Source organism: Thamnophis elegans, chromosome 10 (genome assembly GCF_009769535.1).
Source record: "Thamnophis elegans isolate rThaEle1 chromosome 10, rThaEle1.pri, whole genome shotgun sequence".
Taxonomy (NCBI): domain Eukaryota; kingdom Metazoa; phylum Chordata; class Lepidosauria; order Squamata; family Colubridae; genus Thamnophis; species Thamnophis elegans.
The window spans coordinates 12,546,216-12,565,241 of record NC_045550.1 but is presented as its reverse complement, the minus strand read 5'-3'; the positions used below and the strand labels follow the sequence as shown (position 1 = coordinate 12,565,241).

The 19,026-nt window shown below is 38.8% G+C and overlaps 1 protein-coding gene across 1 annotated transcript in view; it reads right to left on the bottom strand.

Annotated features, from left to right (window-relative positions):
• The window catches only part of PDZD8 (PDZ domain containing 8), a 38,551-nt gene extending 25,412 nt beyond the window's left edge, over window positions 1-13,139 (bottom strand). The window contains exons 1-2 of the mRNA XM_032225620.1: window positions 11,976-13,139; window positions 2,483-2,605 (exon numbers count right to left, since the gene is read on the bottom strand). Coding sequence (XP_032081511.1) covers window positions 2,483-2,605; window positions 11,976-12,838 — 986 coding nt within the window. The 5' untranslated portion in view covers window positions 12,839-13,139. The remainder of the gene's footprint in view (window positions 1-2,482; window positions 2,606-11,975) is intronic.
• Between the last annotated feature and the right edge of the window lie 5,887 nt (window positions 13,140-19,026).

Below are 19,026 nucleotides of genomic sequence, written 5' to 3'. Positions count from 1 at the left end.
AGGAATATTTGTAGTTCTACTCAACTATTATTTTATATTTTAACTGCCAAATAAAATAAGAAAAACAGGTTAGATTAAAGATCAAGGAAGTCTTATTTGTCTCCTCTGTTACATTGTTCTGAATTATATATAAGAAATACATTTTAAAACATGTTTATGTTGGCTAGTTTTTCTGTATTAACCAATAGGTTTGATTACTTACATGCTATCAAGCCAGTATTGACTCAGTGGCTACAAAGATATGATTTTCTCCATGATGATTTGTCTCTAAACTGGTTCTACATTTCTTCTAATGGAACACCTATGACTAGTGTAAACTGACCATCCATCACCTGAAAGGTTGTGAGATTGTCTTCTTCTCTCTCCTTTCACTTTTCCAAGGGGTAGTATACTTCTCCAGAGACCTAGGTCTTCATATTAGACCTTCATATTCAAAGTAGAATAATTTGAACTTGGTTATTGATGCCTCGGGTAAGAACTCTGAGTTGATTTGTCTGACGATCCCTTAGTTTGTTATCTTGGCTATCCAAAACATTCTCAGGATTTTAAACGACGACGTTCAAAAATGTCAAAACTTCATTCTGCTTCTCCAAAGTCCCACTTTCACTTACTGCCTGCATACTTTTGATCTTTATAGGTGTGGAGACATCACTGCATCTGAGTATATCTTCCAAGTCCTTGCTACTTTACCAAGTGTTAATCTGCATCACATTTCTTAAATACTGGCTATATTTTAATGCTTACAGCTGATCCTAAAATGCAGAAGTTATCCACTATTTCAATATCTTCACTGACAGTTCTAAAGTTGGTTGTTGGACCTGCTTTCATTAATTTAATTTTCTTTATGTTTAGCCTAATTCCCATTTTTTTTCCATTTTGCTCCTTGACTTTCATTACTAGAGCTTGCAAATCATTCACACTCTTAGCTATCACTACCCAAAATACGTAAGGTTTTTCTTTAGTTTCCTGAGCTTTTTATCTTGCATCTGATAAGTTAACCCAAGAGATATCTTTTTGACAAAGAGAGAAAAGTCTGTCTTGCCTATCACCCTCATATCCTACATAAACAGGATTGTTTACTACCATTATTATCAACTGTTACCTTCCCACTAATGATGACTCAGCAGTGAGTCCACCAAGTTATACCACAGGGAAAAACAGGAAGCAGGACTATACCATTACTTCAGCTACTAAAGAGACCAGAAATGTGAAATTTTCTTCTTAGCTATTTCCCGTGCCAATTTGTTTTGATAAGAGCAGCAGCTTCTGACTACTTTATAGTTATTACTTAATTGTTTTTGCATTCCAGCTGGACATTCTAATATCAGTAATAAATTGCATATTATTTCCCAAACATTCTTGTTTTCTTTTCCTTCCTCTCCTTTATGATTTTCAGCTTTGACTTATTGCTTTGCAGGCCACTTTGAGAATCTATCCGGCTCAAAGGAGAGATTACAAATGTCTTATTTTAGTTTTGTTATATTTATTTATTGCTATATTAATATTCCATCATTTTTCCAAGAGATTCATACACATCCGCATCAGTCCTTAGCTAAACACAGGACATGCTATGGAACTGAATGTCTCCGTCCTATAGTTGATTCACTTCAGAATTCCTGAAAGATAACCATTCAGCTGTCTCAAGTCTTCAAACTCACTACATCATGTGGCAGCCTGTTTCACAGGTTGACAGTTTGTACTGCCAGGAAATTAGTCATGATGGTTATAGTGAACTTCCTTGTGCTTTTAACTTTCTGGTTTTGCTTTGCCTTCTGGGCCACAGATAATACATCCTTACCCTTTTCTATGACAACCATTCAGATGTTTGATACTGTTATCACAGCTCCACTCACTTGAATTTTATATGCAGATCCTTTAAACATTTCTCATAGAGATAGGCTTCCAAAACTTTCACTACCTTGATGGCTCTTCTTGAACTTGCTCTGTTTTCTCACTATGCTTTTTGAATTGTGGTGCCCAGAACTGGACATATGGAGCAATTCTGATCTCTTAAATTAGCCCTGTGCTCTTAATATACCCAAAGGAGCATCTGTCTTTTTTGAGCTGCAACACCCTGCTAGCTTGTGTTTAACAAGTTGCTAACGAAGACACCCAATTTCTTTTCCCACACACTATGGTACTGCCAAACTAGGTATCACCATTCAATATTTGTGCTATATATTTTTCCTACCCAGATGCTGAACTTACATTATTCCTTTTGGAATTTTATTCTGTTCATTTTTGCTTACTGCTCAAATCCATCTAAATCTTAAGTGTCCTCTCTTATCTAAAGAATAGTTATCACAGGAACTCTGTCCTATTTACTAATGAAAACTTTCTGTCAGTAAAATAAACTGGGATACAAATCCTTAACTTGAAGAATCGTGACTCTAACCTTAGCTCTTTCTTAATCCTGCTTACCCAGTCACTTGACTTTAAGACACAAACAAAATCAATATTACAAGAAGTGCCAAGAACATACCTTGAGCATTCCATTAAAGAAATTTTCAGTCTTCCTTCCGTTAGTGAGAAACCTTGTACACTGAGGTTCCGGTCTCTATACTCTTCAGGTGGCACAACTTGAAATGGAAAAAATGGTTTGAACCTAATCAAAAGATAAGCGCATATTATTTATTTAGAAATGAGACGTTAGCAATTCATTCTGTTGTCACAAGATTCTGACAGAAAGTATCTATAACCCCAGAAATGAAATAATCATTATCATCATGGCTAGGTATGGAGTATGCATTGCAATTGTTGTTGCATCCAAAAGTACAACTAGTTTGTGTGCATGTAATTATTTCACATTTCCAGTAATACTATTTGTGATCACATTTAAGGATTTATTTCCTAAAAGACTTGAAAAAATATCCATGTGTTTACTTTTATGATAGAAAGTTATAAGCATTTATTCAAAGTACCTATAACACTTATAGGCAAGATGTAACAAACTGACAAAAGCAGTGTTGCAATCCAAATTCTACCTTTAAAAAAAACATGCCCAAAAGGATAAAAATGATGGCACAACAGATTTTCTTCATTCTGATGAAAGGAGCAAGATCTTGCCAACACTGAATTTAAGTATCCTGTAACTTATAAAAGAACTGTATAAATAACTGATTGAATTTTGTTTTATGCACTGGTTTCTGAAGGCCAAATTATTCCAGGTTGTTCACTAACTTAAGAAAGCTGGAAGGCGCCTGATTTCTACGCTCAATATCCATTTTCATGTTAAGGTAAAGTCTCCTTTAAGTTGATTGTTACTCCTGATGACTTAATGGACATGAAAATGGTTCCCCATTGCATTCTTCCAGGATGTTCCTGGTGCTATTGTAGGAAAAAATAAGGTGTTGTTTAGGAGACGCTCACACTCCCTAAATTATCTTCCCAGGGACTTGAGATGATAGTTAGATGCTGCCACTAGCTGGGTGTTTTTATATGGTTTTTTTTAAAAAGAGGGTATGTCTTCAAATGAAACTTGACTTCTCGTGACTGCCTAGACAAGTCCCGGCAGTTTTCTTGGCACATTTTCAGTAGTGATTTTTACATTAGCAGTACAAGTAATCCTTGACTTACAACCACAAATGGGTTGAGAATCTTAATCACTGAGTAAGATGGTCATTAAATGAGACAATCTTCATGTGGCTGCTTTGCTCAAGAACAGTAATTCTAGCACTTTAAGGACGATCTGTTATTATGCAATGTTCTGAAAAATAAAAATGTTCCCCCATTGGGTTAAATTATTTCTGTTTTTGTTTTTGTATTACATTATTCGTTTGCATAAGGTTTACCTAGTTTGTCCTAGATAGATCTTAGTAATTACAAAGCACATTTTACCTTTTAGAGAAATTATGAAGATAATTTTCAAAATTGCAAAGATGACAAACCAACTATGCTAATTTACCTTGCAAATGTTCTTTAATAAGGGAATATTTGATCATTCATTATAGTTTACATATCTAGAAAACAGAATCTGTCCAGTGGTGAACAGAGTTCTTAAGTTCCTTAACAATAAGAATGTTGCATGCCACTATGCTAGCAAATCAGACACTGCTACTACTTTGCAACACAATGCCAATACCTCGTGCAGTCCAAGACATATATTTTCTCATGTATGAGAAAATATGTATACTGCATATTTACCATAATGCTGCGCTACATGATGTCTCACCAAGCCAAGAGAAAAAATGGGAAGTTACCTTTCCATGCCCACTCACACTAGCCTGATGTCAACCAGAATGGTGCAGCCTTGCAATCCTGCCTGCTAAATTGGATAAGGAGCAGGCCTATGTGCCAGTATTCCTTGGCCATTACTCTTACCCAATCAAAACCAAAGCCCATGAGAATTTGGTTCTGTTTTGTCTGAGTAAAATATACCATAGGAAATGAAAGAGAAAAAAGAAAAATAATTTGCAAAATATACAAAAATACCCTGATAATCATACTAAATTTGCTTACTGAAGTCTTGGAGAGATTAACAGTTAACATTGTGTTGAGAATCTGATGGAAGGTAATCAATTACATATTTTTGTTATATTACACATTGAACAGTGTATATAGAGAGTTATATTCTGTGTTTAGTGTATTATAAGAAACTTCCTGATTTGCATTCTTACTATTTGTTAGCATATAGTTAGCTGGGAGTGTAAAATAAAATTCCAACTAATTCTCAAGAGTTGTTTTTTGAATGAAATTTTGTTTTAAAGACTCAGCATCACAACTCCAGAACTCTGCATGCTCTTTCCAGAAAATTCACTTGTATACGGAAAATAAAAATAGAATTTTATAGACAAAACTTAAAAAATGTCCTGTATCCACCAAAGAACATGCATATTCCAATGTCATCTGAAATAACCAATAGGTGTGCCAATTGTGCACATAAGATTATCAAGTACCTTAACACCTGCTCTAACAGATAATTAAAAATAAACTGTTCTGAGCAAGTAATTATGAGGACTACAAGATCTCATTCTCATATCACGTTATAAATATTACTGAATCCATGTAGTGACCTATCTTCTAAACACATACACAAAAATACTGCAGAGTTTTAGGAATGTAAAATAAATAGATAGTAGCAGAATCCAATGTCATCTGTCACTAGTGTTAAGAAAGTAACATCCATAAGGAAGTAGCATTTATCATGAGGTTACACAGAAAAAAAGGAATAATTATATACAAAAGCATAAATTATTGGTTAACAGTTTAAAGTGCATACCAAAATGGATGTATAACTTGGTGCCCTGAGTCTATATACATGCAAACTTTTAAAAATATAATTTTATTAAAGATTTTAGCAAAATCTAATATAAACTAAAATAAAAAAAATGAAAGGTTCAGACAAAAAATAAAAAAGTAGAAAACAGAAAGAAAAAAGAATAAGGTAAAAATATATTAAAAAATGACTTCTGATGTTCACCACAACAAGGATAAATAATTTTAGTAACTCTTCACTCCCTTTTAGTTTGCAACCAATTATCTCTTCATCCCATACCCCAAGTCTTATCTACTGGTAGTCCTTCATTCATCCATTTGTTTAAGGACCATTTTAAGTTAACATGGATCTGAAAAAAGAGAGTTAAGACTGGTCCTTGCACATATGACTGTTACAGCAGCCCTGCAGTGACATGATCAAAATTTGGGAGCTTGGCAACCCGCATGTACTGTATTTTTCGGAGTATAAGATGCACCTTTTCCCCTGAAACTGAAAATCTGGGTGCGTCTTGTACACTGAGTACAGCATTTGTTTGCCTCCTAAAACCCTGCCCTTTCACCCAAATGGCCATGCATAGCTTGTAGGAGGATTTCAGAGAGCTCCTGGGGACTGGGGAGAGCAGAAATGAGCAAAAAATGGGCTGTTTTTTGCTCAATTTTGCCTCCCTCCCAGTCCCCAGGAGCACTCTGTAAGCTTCCTAATGCCCTTTTTTGGACAAAAAATGGACCCGTTTTTGCAAAAAATGGGCCGTTTTTTGCTCTACAAGCATCCTAAGAGCTATTCATGCCCTTTTTTGGAAAAATGGGCCCATTTTTGCAAAAAATGGGCCATTTTTTGGAGGTTTGCAGAGTGCAATAACTTTTTTTAAAATTTGTCTCTTCAAAATCTTGAAGCGTCTTATACTCCGGTGCGTCTTAGACTCCAAAAAATATGGGTATTTATGATGATTGCAGCATCTCAGGGTCACATATTTGCCAGTTGTGATCTTTCCAGGGTGGCTTCTGACAAGCAAAATCAATAGAGGAAACTGGATTTGCTTAATGAATGCAGTGATTTGTTTAACGACTGCAGCAAAAAAAGCAGGCACAACTCATTTAACAACCACATTGCTCAGTGATGAAGGTTTCAGTGTCAATTGTGGTTGTAAGTCGAGGACTACCTACATAAACAAATGCATAAAGCATAATATTTTCAGTCCTGGTGTCATCTGAAAGTCTATTAACAACATAGCATATCTTATTTTAACTTTGATATTTTAACCTTGATAACCTTATATTTCTTCCTTTTCTAAATAGTCTTAATCTTTAGTCAATTCAAATAATCTTGTAGAACTTGATTTCTTTTCTGTCTCTTCTAATAAGATTCTTTAAAGCTTTAACAAGCCTCTTTGTAAATCCAATATAACAAAAATTACTCAGATAGTTTGCTACAACTGGTCCAGAACACAATTCTGTGAGCAGTTATAGGCATTTCCTACTTCACCTATGTAAAATCTCTACTCTGCAAGCTGCACAAGTTACAGTAATGTCCAAGTGCAATTTCAAAGGGTTGATTGTTACCTTCAACATCTTTAGGACCTAGTTAACTTCAGGAGCATATTTCCTCTAATTCTCTCCTCCCAACAGAAAGATTTCATATAATACAGGTGGTATGCTCTAAGGTGTAAAGCATTGCCATCTTGCAAGACCTAAGAGACCCACCATCTCTTAGTATATAAAATGAGAGCAAACCTCACTCCCTACTAGAACTAATGATGTTACCTCATTTGATAATGAATGTTTGCAAGAAAACTACCAAGCTCCGAGAACACCGAGGACCATGCAGACACAGCATCATTGTAGTTCTATCTGCCCTATAGCAAATATAGCATTTTCCCTGAATTCTTTAAAACTGACTTTGCTGAACTGTTGCAAGGCTGCAAAAACCTACTCATGAGGCACTGTGGGCTGATCTGCTCTTGGATAGCATACTTTAGCATTTGATTGTGAAAACTTTACTCCAGTACAGCACTGTACTTGTTAGGGCTAGTTGGTCGCTATGCTTATTATTTTATGCTGTTATTTTAGCCCCAATATACAACCTACTGAGAATTACTCTGATGACTGATGTGGCATTTAAGTTGCTAAAATAAACTTATTAAAACAAATATTTTAATTAAAATGAACTACCAATTTTATTTTATTAATCTACACGGAGGCGACCTACTCCCTCTCTTATGAATTTATTACAAATACTGTTCTTAAATCCAGAGGTAGTTCTCCAGAAGTTACTAAACTACAGCTTCTACCATTCCCCTCATCATCACTCATGCTAGCAAGAGCTCTGGAACATTGTGCGTGTTCAACATCTGGAGTGTGACAAGTTCCCCACTTTAATGTATTCTAGTTTTCAGTTGCTACTGTACTGTTACAAAAATACTGCAAAGATCTTCTACTCAGAAAAGCTAGATATTATCCAGCCCCACTTACTTATTTAAGAACATTTGTATGCCTAGCAGATCAAATAATGAATCATAAAAGCTTTAACCCAACAATATGTACAGTATAATAGCCTTCATAACCAAACCCCTAGGCAGCAAAATACATTGTGCATGGTCTTAATCTCCTTCTTGAAAGATATTAGGGAGGGAGACATTTTAATCTGGGGGGAATCTGTTCCATAGGATTACAGCAGCCATGAAACCGTCCTGCTTTTATTCTGTGTGATTTCTAAGGGAAAGAAATTAGGAGCATACCTTGGGGAAAGGAGTGGATTTTTAATATTAGCCACCTGGAATCACCCATCCATGAGTTGGGCAGCCATATAGATTTGTATTAGAAATAAATAAATAATAAATTCCTTCCCAGTTAGAATATGCAAAGTAGCCTTCCACTTTTGAGCATACTTGGTTAAAGAACCACTTGGACTGCCTACAAAATTGTCTATAGTTAATCAAGCAGGTTTTTTTCTTCATATACACAGAATATTTGTAAAACCTACATATCTATTATTAAAAGAGGATTTCTTTGTATTTATTGAAATTGGGCAATCACCACAAATGCTATTCAAGTAAGAATTATGTTTGAATATACAAGATTTGATTCTAGATTAAAGGATTAATCTTTAGAAGAAAAAAAATGCAGAAATACTTTTAACATTTTGAAAAGAATTCACAAGACCTGTGCAAACATGTTAGAGGAAAAGTTGAATGTTAACTTTGCTATGTTAGTTCTAATTCAAAAAATATAAAATTTTACACTGGTCCAATTAAAATGTAATATTCTAAAGCCTTTTCCTGCTCAAGAGTGTTACAAACTCTTTAACTTGTCTAGCAATCCGTAACTCCATATAGAAAAGAACTCCCACCAAAGATAAGTGAAAAGTAGGTTTCACTTTTGTCAAAGTGACATCAGTTAACCCATAAGTTTTATGTTTTGTTCAGAGATGCGTGTATTTATTGGATGTATCATCCCACCTTCATTCAAAGAAACTATTAGTTTACATTTATTAATAAAATAATAATAATAAAACAAGAACAAACAAGGCTTTCTCAAAAAGCTCAGTTTTTAACAGTTTACAGTAGTTTTTCTTAAAGTGTGATCATAGGACCACTGGGAGTCCCACAAGACCCTTTCAAGGATCTGCAAAATCAAAATTATTTCTCAGCCAACGTTGACTTATGGAAGGCCAACTGCAAAGGGGGCAGATCAAATTTGTGGGGGAAAGTTATTCCAAAATATTGGTATAGAAACCAAACAACAGTACTGTGAGTAGCAAGATTTAGGCTGCTAATAGTAGTGTGCCACAGTTCAGTGTCACATATGGTATATGACATGATCAAACCTCTCCTAGCACTTTTCAAGGTAGCCACTATGACAATGAGAGTCTGAATTTATATTGAAGACTGCATATAATTACTGGTAAAAGACCCTTACTTTCTTATTAGTGTAAGGTTCTTAAAGTACTGTATTTTTCAGAGTATAAGACACACTGGAGTATAAGACGCACCAAGGTTTTGAAGAGGCAAATAAAAAAAAAGTTTTTGCACTCTGCAAACCTCCCAGAAATGCCCCGTTTTTCGCAAAAATGGGCCCATTTTTTCTCAGAAAAAGGGCATGAATAGTTCTTAGGAGGCTTATAGTGTGTTCCTGGAGGAGTGGGGTTGGGGGGAAAAACGAGCAAAAAACAGGCCCGTTTTTTGACAAAAAGGGGCATTAGGAAGCTTATAGAGTGCTCCTAGGGCGTTGGGGGGGGGGCAAAATTGAACAAAAAACGCTCCATTTTTTACTCATTTCTGCCCTTCCCAGCCTCCAGGAACTCTCTGAAAGCCTCCTACAAGCTATGCATGGCCATTTTGGCGAAGCGGCGAAGTTTCAGGAGGCAAAAAAATGCTGTATTCAGTGTATAAGACACACCCAAATTTTCAGCCTCTTTTTTGAGGGGAAAAAGTGCATCTTATACTCCAAAAATACAGTAATACATCAGCTCCATAACTCCATCATGTGAGAGAGCTGCCTATTTTATATGCTGATTTGTTTTATTTATAGCCAATTCAACACTGACTGTGGATGTTGTACAAATTTAAAAAAAACAAGCACATGATCTAAAATCAAGCAAAAGATAATGAGCGTAACAGAAACAAGCATGCAACATTAACAGAAAAATACTTGGATCCCTGAACTAATCCAGAGCTTGGGGGAAAAGGTTTTTCAAAAGTTGTTTAAATTGAAGGCTTAGTTTAGTTCAAACCTCCAGGGGATGCTATTCCAAAGACCAAAACAGAGATCACACTTACGTCTCATTAGAGGACAATGATTAATGGATGGGAAATAAAGCCCATCACTCTGCTAGATGTTACAGGACAGGCAAAGAGCATGGGAGAGAGATGGTTCCTCAGAAAGCCACACCCTATCCTATTTACACTTTGAATTTTATCTGCATGCTCATAAGTTACCAGCAACATTGCATGGTTATACTGAAGTTTGTCCATAATTGTTTTTGTTGCTGCATTCTCGACCAGTTTTAGCTTCTGAATGGTGTTCCAGGAAGCCCATAGCAACAATCCACAATCCTGGTAAGATGACTGAGACATTAATACCGTGAGAAGATATTTAGTCCATAAAAGAGTATAAAGTGGTGCACCAGCTTAACACAATTGTCACCTGCTCTTTGAGACGCTGTGAGCCCAGGATTCTGTACCAGTTCTGTCTACGGAAGTGCAACATTATTTATAACTATAAATGGAGAAACTCTGACATATGAAGAACCATGAACCATAGCTACCCCATCCAGACTCCAATAATCTTTAGGCACAAAACCTCAACCTCATTACTCACTCAGCCAAGGCTAAGCTATCTATCATCATACTGATGGTAACTGACCTTGTTTCAACAAATAACTGGTTCATATAAATGTTAAACAGGAGGTAAGAGAGTCAAGTGCTGAGGCACCCCGTAAAGAAGGAGCCTATGTAAAAACTAGCTATGTATAAAGAAGGAAAACCATTGCAACACTGACCCTCCCATTCTCAAATCCTCTAGCAATCCAGAAGAACTTCATAATCAATACCAAGGAGAACCAGATGGTCATATAAGCTTCATTCTGGATTTGTCAAAGATTAAGTGAAATCAATGCTATCATTCTCAGCTGAATGGACGAAAAGTGGGGTGAATATAGTTAGCTCAGAAACCTTCTAGTCCAATTCTCTGCTCAAGGCAGGAATCTGATAGCAGTGACCAATATGAATTGAGAACTTTGATGTGATTTATTGATATGAAGGAAAGGAATAAATATAATATTTCAAAACAAATCTATGAAGAAAGAGTAAATGGGTCAAGAAAAAGACTAAAGGTTGTACTTGTATGGAATTGCTGAAATTCTGAAAAACAATTACAGGTAATCCTTGACTTGAAACAGTTCATTTACAGTGACGATTTGAAGTTAGAATAGTCACAATGGCACTGGGGGAAAATGATTGTTTTTTCACATTAACCACCATTGCAGCGTCCCCATGGTCACATGATCAAAATTCAGATATTTGACAACTGACTATTTATGATGGTTGCAGTGTCCCAGGGTCCCGTGATCACCTTTTGTAACCTTCTCACAAGCAAACTCAAAGATGAAGCCAAGTGCACAACAACTGTGTTATGAACTTAACTACTGCAGTGATTCACAACTGTGACAAGAGAGGTCATACTATAGGACAAATCTCACTAAACAAATGTCTCAGCAACATAAATTTTGGTTTCAATTGTTGTAAGTTTAGAACTACCTGTATATAATTTTAAAAAATGCAAGGATTGATCAGGTGAAATAAGGCTTTGCCAAACAGAGATGTACTGAAAATTAGTATGGTGATAATTAGGTATATTTCCTCCTCTCTTTTTTAATTCATGTATTAATTCCTTTGGCTTATTATTTCTTACTCCTTTTATGATCTCTTCCTAATGCTGCTTCCAAGAAAGGGAATAGGGTAATGACTAAGGTGGGTATAAAAATTGAGCATCTTATTCACTATCAAAGTCCACAATGGATGTGAGATTTGAGCTCTCTTCAGAAAATGTGCATGGCTTCTTATGGTGAATTATACACTGACAGCAAAGTTGAATAATTTCCTCATGTATCACTCCTCCAGAAGACATTTCTGTTACACTTCACACTGTCCTCACCAAACTTCTTCAGATTAATCCCCCAACCGTGAACTATTCTTTTCCATTCCCACCCGTTTTACCCAAGCACGACAATGTCAACGTGATCTCCTCAATCCAAAACAACTTACCTGATTTTATAGTGAGGTAAGGTATGCTTGCGCTTGATCACTTTCTTGAACTGATTGACAATGATGGAAGTCAGTTGGGGCAAGGGTCTCCCTTCAAACTGCGACTTGACCTCAAGGTCGATCAAAGGCTCGTCGACAAAAGCAAAGGACCAGTGCGTGAAGGGTATACGGGTGAAGACCAGCCTCAGCCGACCCATGATTTTAGAGATTTTGGCAAACAGATAGGCCGACTTGCCAAAAACCAGGTCCGCATCAATGGCTAAGTGGAAGCCCCCCTCGTACTCCATGTCAACTTCGAAGTCCAGCTCCTCGGGGCAGCCTTCCTCGTTACACGTCACCGGCCGCAATATCTTGATGTTTTTAAAAAGGGGGATGACGTTGCCAAAGGAGACATCCCGCAAGCTGAGCCCCTCCAACACTTTGCCGGTCACCTTGGTCTGCAAAAGCTCCTCGAATTCCACCTTGATTTTCCTGGTGACCCAGTGGCGGAGCAAGGAGGTGTCCTTGAGTTCCCTGAAGAGAAAGAGGCAGATGGCATTGAGCCAGTAGAGGGTCTCCTCCGTGCACTCCACCAAAGGGGGCGATTCCTGGTCGGGGGCTTTGAAGCTCTGCTCGGTTTTGGAAGGCTGGCTGACTAAAGATCCGGGGAAAAACGCTTCCTGCCCCAAGACGAGGAAGCCGGTTAAATACTCCTTGAGGGTCGAGTCCGGCATTACTCTGGTAACAAAGAAGTTAGAGCCGCGAAGCCGGGACAACCCGGGGACGGCTTCGGGCTGCCTCCGGTAAAAGAGCAGGAGCTGGGCGAGCAGCGTGAGGAAGGAGCCCAGCAGAGCTGACAGCAATATGCCATAGACCGACAGCATCGCCTCGCCTCGGGCGCCCTTCGCTGCCTCGAAGCAAACGCGCCGGCTTCCCCCGACAGCTTCCCACCTTTCTTACGCCGTATCCGGCAGCGGCGAAACCATCCCCGCCTCCTCCATCTTGACGACAACGACGACCTGCGGAAAACCACCGGGGCCCCCCGCGCTCAAGTCAGGGCGCTAAACTCGGCGCCGTCTTTCCCTCCCCGCTCCGCCCTCAGACGGCGAGGCGAACAGCCGCCGCCGCCGCCGCTGGGCGTGCGCACAACTCCCTCCTTCTCTGGCCCGCTTAAGCCTCTCTCTCTCTCTCTCTCTCTCGCTCTCTCTCCCCCGCGGCGGCGGCAGCATCCGGGTCTTTCCTTCCTTCCCTTCCGCCGCCGCCCCCCACCCCCCTCCACTCCCCCTTTTGGTAGGAGAAGAAACCAACTGCTGCTTCTCTACCTTTGCTCCGCTCCTTCCATAGGTCTGGATTGGAGGAAGCGGGGAGGTACGGAGGGTGACGTCATAGGGCACGCCGTCCCTTCGCGCTGACCTCATAATACTGCGGAGGGAGGAAACAACAAACCAAAAAAAAAAAAAAGAGGGGGGGGGAATATCCCAACCCCTCCCACCCTCGTAGAATATGCGCGTGCGCATTCCCTCCGCCCGTTTCCTTCCCTAGCGCGGTGCTTCAGAGCGTTCCGGCTGGTCGGCGAAGGGGCGCGTGGGCGGGTTGGAGAGAGAACAACCTCATTTTTGCAGGCCGATAAGTCCGATGAGCTTTGTCCTTGTCAGGCCGATCGTCATCCTGCACGGAAGAGGGATTTCCTTTTCGATGTCAAATGAGAAAGCTGAAAAAAACCGACGGGTTGGTTAATGCAGTGTTTTTCAACCTTGGCGACTTTAAGTCCTGTGGACTTCAACTCCCAGAATTCCCCAGCCAGCTGTGCTGGCTGGGGGATTCTGGGAGTTGAAGTCCACAGGACTTAAAGTCGCCAAGGTTGAAAAACACTGGGTTAATGACTGAATGGCCCGTTGCTTGGCACTCTTTGGCTACAGGTGGTCCTTGACGTACGACCAACAAGTTGAGCCCAACAATTCTGTTGCGAAGTGAGACCTTTGTTAAGTGAATTTTGTCCCCGTTTTACCACTTTTCTTGCCACTGTTGTTAAATGAATCACCACAGTTATTAAATTAGTAACATGGCTAAATGAATCTGTCTTCCCCCATCGTCAGAAGGTTGCAAAAGGGGATCACATGACCTTGGAACACTGCAGCCGTCATAAATATGAATCAATGGCCAAGTATCTGAATTTTGATCACATGACCATGGGGAATGCAGCTATAGAAGTCTGAAAAATAGTCACTAGTCACTTTTCTCAATGCTGTTATGACTTCAAACGGTCACTAAATGAGCTGTTGTAAATCAAGGACTACCTATACTGATTCTGAAGGAGGCCTGATAACCTGCCTTGTTTCTTTTAAGCAGCAGCCAGTTGCATCTCCAGCCGTTTCCCCCCCTTTGGGAATTTTTAAGACAAAATACTCATGATACTTAGAAATAGGGCAGTGCCTGTTTCTAACAAGGGAAAAGTGAAAAAAGTGCTTCAAACAGAAGAAAACATTGTAATTAAAATACAAATACAATTTAAGCAACAACAAAAATTGAATAAAAGCCATTCTTAAACTATACAAAAAGCTAAGTTGAAAAGTTATAGGCTATGTGAAATAAACAGCTGAAAAGCAACAGAATGAGAATTTACAGATTATGATGATTGTATTTGTTTTTCAGAGCTGCTTTCCCAAAGTAGAATAAACACATTCCCTAGAAAGGACTGCCAATGAAAATATTGAAGTTGAAATAGAAATCAAAGAGACAATGGGCCGATCTTTAGGAAGTGGAAGGCATCTGGAATTTTGAGAACATTACGGGTATTTTCTAAAATTGCTTGGCTCATTGGGGTTGGCCAATGGCATGTATAACTAGTTGTACATAATACAATCATTTTAAGAAAGTGACCTATCAGACCATCCACCACTTCATGCTCCCTCTCCCAGATGGTTCTTACAATTTCTGGGTATTAATTTAATAATGATATATTAAATTAATTTATTGGAGCGTAGATTAGTTATTGGAAATAAAGACAATACTAGAGGCTGGGGGTTAGCTTTTAAGCATGTTTGCTTCTCACTTTTTGAATTCAATTTTTAAAATGTAAAAAGGCACATCGGAAAGATGACTGGCAGGGACTAAAGTTGGTGTGTGCACCCATGTTGATGCAATCACATTGGATATACAGCCATTGCTCAATACATTGAATGATTTACAAATAATAATAATACAGATACAGATAGTTCTCAACTAATTTCCACAGTTGGGCCCAAAATTTCCATTGCTAAACAATGTTGTTGTCAAAGTGAGTTGTGCCCAATTTCACAACTTTTTTGCCACCGTTGTTAAGTGAATCATTACAGTTGTTAAATAAATCACTACGGTTGTTAAATGAATCTGGCATTACCCAATTGATTTTGCTTGTTGGAAGCTGACCTGGGAAGGTTGCAAATCGTGATCACATGACCTTGGGAAACTGCAGTTGTTATAAATACTTGCTTGTTGCCAAGCTCTCAGATCATAGGATTGTGGGGATGCTGAGACAGCTGTAAGTGCAAACACTGGACATAAGTAATTTTTTTCAACAATGTTGTAGCTCTGAATCACTGCTACATTATTGGTTATAAGTTAAGGATTACCTGTACATTTCTCCTAGGTTGCAATAGCTTCCTTAAAAGCTCTATTTAAATCTCCTGTTTTTCCCTCTAAAACTGTAATTACCGTAATCTAACCTCAATTACAGTAAAATTGGAAGTAAAGGGGGGGGGCTTTAATTAAGTAATGCATTAAATTATTCATAGTTAATATCTTTTTATTTAGAATCATTTTAGCAATAGCAATAGCAGTTAGACTTATATACCGCTTCATAGGGCTTTCAGCCCTCTCTAAGCGGTTTACAGAGTCAGCATATTGCCCCCAACAACAATCCGGGTCCTCATTTTACCCACCTCGGAAGGATGGAAGGCTGAGTCAACCCTGAGCCGGTGAGATTTGAACAGCCGAACTGCAGAACTGCAGTCAGCTGAAGTAGCCTGCAGTAGCCTGCAGTGCTGCATTTAACCACTGCACCACCTTGGCTTAATTCTTTTAATTCTGTTTTAGAAATATTTTGTTCATAGGTTTATTAATGGAGATAGCTAGATATTACGTTAAGTGTTCAAATAGATCAGAAAATTAAAGAATTGAACTACAAAGCAATTTATTTACAATTTTTAAGCTAAATTGGGGGAAATACTTTTTTATTCATTTTAGTCCCATTTTTTCATTACGTTCCTGAATTTTCATTACTACAGCTTCATATCACACACATTTTCAGTTGAGTAGCGTCATCCACACAGCACAGGTTTCGTGCTGCATCTTCAGAAAGAAAAGAGGAAGGAATTATTTAGACATTACTTCTGTAGATATCAGAAACCAGAATACATCCTTCCTCTTTTCCTATATCATAAGACTGTTTATTTGTACCAACTGTTCGTCCACTGAGTTGTTGCTAGCAGCTGGTATGGCAAACATGGAGTTAGAAAAATCTATTGGCTACTGAAGGGAGATTTCAGGACAAAGTTGTGGCTAGGGAAAATGAATTAAGCTGTTTTTCTGACAAGACTTAAAGTATCTTCCTTAAAAAGTGAGTGCCAGTAAAACTAAGGGAATTAAAACCCTAAAAATTATCTGGAGGCAAGTATATCTTGTATGCATTCCAAGGAGGAAAGGGGAGAGGAAAAAAATCTGAGAATTGAGGAAACTGGTGCAAGAAATAAACAAAAAGTGGCAATAAATTAATTAACATTATGTACAGTGAATTCCTGCCTACCAATTAGTAAACTATAAGATAGTCATTAAAACCAACCCTCAGTGGAGAATTCTTATTTTCCCATTCTTTTAGACAGATGTTAACCCTGAGAGAATAAGAATGAATTAAAAAGAGAGAAAAGTGAGGATGTGAACATGTGAATATTTAGCATTCTAAGTCAATAAAGCTTTATTGTTCCTAAACTCTGTACGCTTCATATATGCAAAGATTCTAGTTATATCTTAATGGAAATCTGAGAATGCTATTAGGGGGAGCAAATCCCTTGAGTGTGTGCACATGCGTGCGCATGTTCCTTTAATAAATCCCCTGCTTCTTTACCAGGGTTGTAGAATGTAGGCATTTCCATGATACCAAATTACAGCAGTTACATGTAAACAGTTGATCAGATCAATTGGGAAATGCTTTAAGTAATTGTCTTTAAGTTGAAGGGGGACTCACACAAGAGATTGCCTGCCAGTTTTTTAAAGATAAAATTGAGCAACAGTTTATACTGTGGAAATCTTGTTAGTAATTAGCAAAAAGCAAGGGCATGAGCCAGGAAAAGCGTACTGAAGATGAACAGGACTCTTGGTGGGTTTGACAATAACAGAAGAGATAAAGGATCTTGTTACTTGTCAAAACTAAATCAAGTCCAGTTGCCAGTCCATCTAATTGAACTAGAGAAATATTGCCACTTATAGCTCTAGCTCTTAACTCTAGAATTAGAGTTAAGAACTCTAGAATGACATCTTGAACTCCCCTTTAGAAGTCTTGATTGAGGAGGCAAAATTGAAATTATAGGCTTGCCTCAATTGTACAGACTGAAGAACTTTTGAAGCTACCTCAGCGGACTTGGATGAGCTCACTGATATTGTGATATCATATGTTAGTTTTTGTGAGGACATGTGTGCTGACCTTGCTCACCTTTGCACATATACAGTAATAATAAACCTTGGTTCACAGTTAAGCTCAAGCAGCTACATCCTACCACAGTGTTTCTCAATCTTGGCAACTTGAAGATGTCCGGACTTCAACTCCCAGCATTCCCCAGCCAGCGAATGCTGGCTGGGGAATTCTGGGAGTTGAAGTCCAGACATCTTCAAGTTGCCAAGGTTGAGAGCTGGCTGGGGAATTCTGGGAGTTGAAGTCCGGACCTCTTCAAGTTGCCAAGGTTGAGAGCTGGCTGGGGAATTCTGGGAGTTGAAGTCCGGACATCTTCAAGTTGCCAAGGTTGAGAGCTGGCTGGGGAATTCTGGGAGTTGAAGTCCGGACATCTTCAAGTTGCCAAGGTTGAGAGCTGGTTGGGGAATCCTGGGAGTTGAAGTCCGGACATCTTCAAGTTGCCAATGTTGAGAAACACTGTCCTACCAAAAAGGTGGTCTACAGCAGGGTCCCTAATCCCCGGTCTGTAGCATGTCAGAAACTGGACCATGTAAAACAAACGAAGCCCCATTCACGAGATGTAGGCAGCATGTGAAACTATGCTGGTCCATGGAAAAAACCTCTCTCCACAGAACTGGCCCCCAGTGCCCAAATGGAGGCCTCTGGGCCTACAGGAATGGAGATAGGAGGCTGTACAATGAGACCAGGAATATATTAACAAGGGAGATCAAGGCAGCAAAGGGAAGCTACTCTGAAAAGTTGAGGAATCAATTCACAGCAAATGAGCCAGCAAATGTGTGGAAAAAATATTATTGGCGTTTAGCAGATCTCCCTCCTTTACTGAAGAGAATTGGTAACTGTCAAATGACCTGAATGTGTTCTATTGTAGGTTTGAAAGGAAATCATTATCAACTATCGCTACCCTCCCCATCTCAGATATACCAGCAATAGCCAAATCTCTTATTTGTGTCTTCATCCCTCTGGGTCGCACATCTTTGGTGATCCTAGAAAAAGATGTGCGAAGTCATAGACAAAAGATCGGCAAAGCACCAGGCCCAGATGGAATAACCCCTTCTTCCTTGAAAGTCCGTGCTAGTCAAATGCCTCCCATCTTCATCTGCATCTTTAACAAATCACGGGAGATGTGTTACGTTTCTTCTTGGTTCAAATGCTCTACTATCATCCTGGAGCCTGTCCATATCTGTAGGTGGGTTATACACTTTCTGACAGATAAAAGGCAGCAGGTGAAGCTTGGGAAAGCCAAATCGAACACCTGGACAGTATATTCAATAGAAGGGAATTATTGAGTCTGTCACTTGTACTTGTGTAATTGTCTGGTTTGGTACAATTACCAAACTGGACAGGTACAGACTTCAACGGATAGTTAGCACTGCAGAAGAAATGGTTGCCTTCCATTGAGGATCTGTA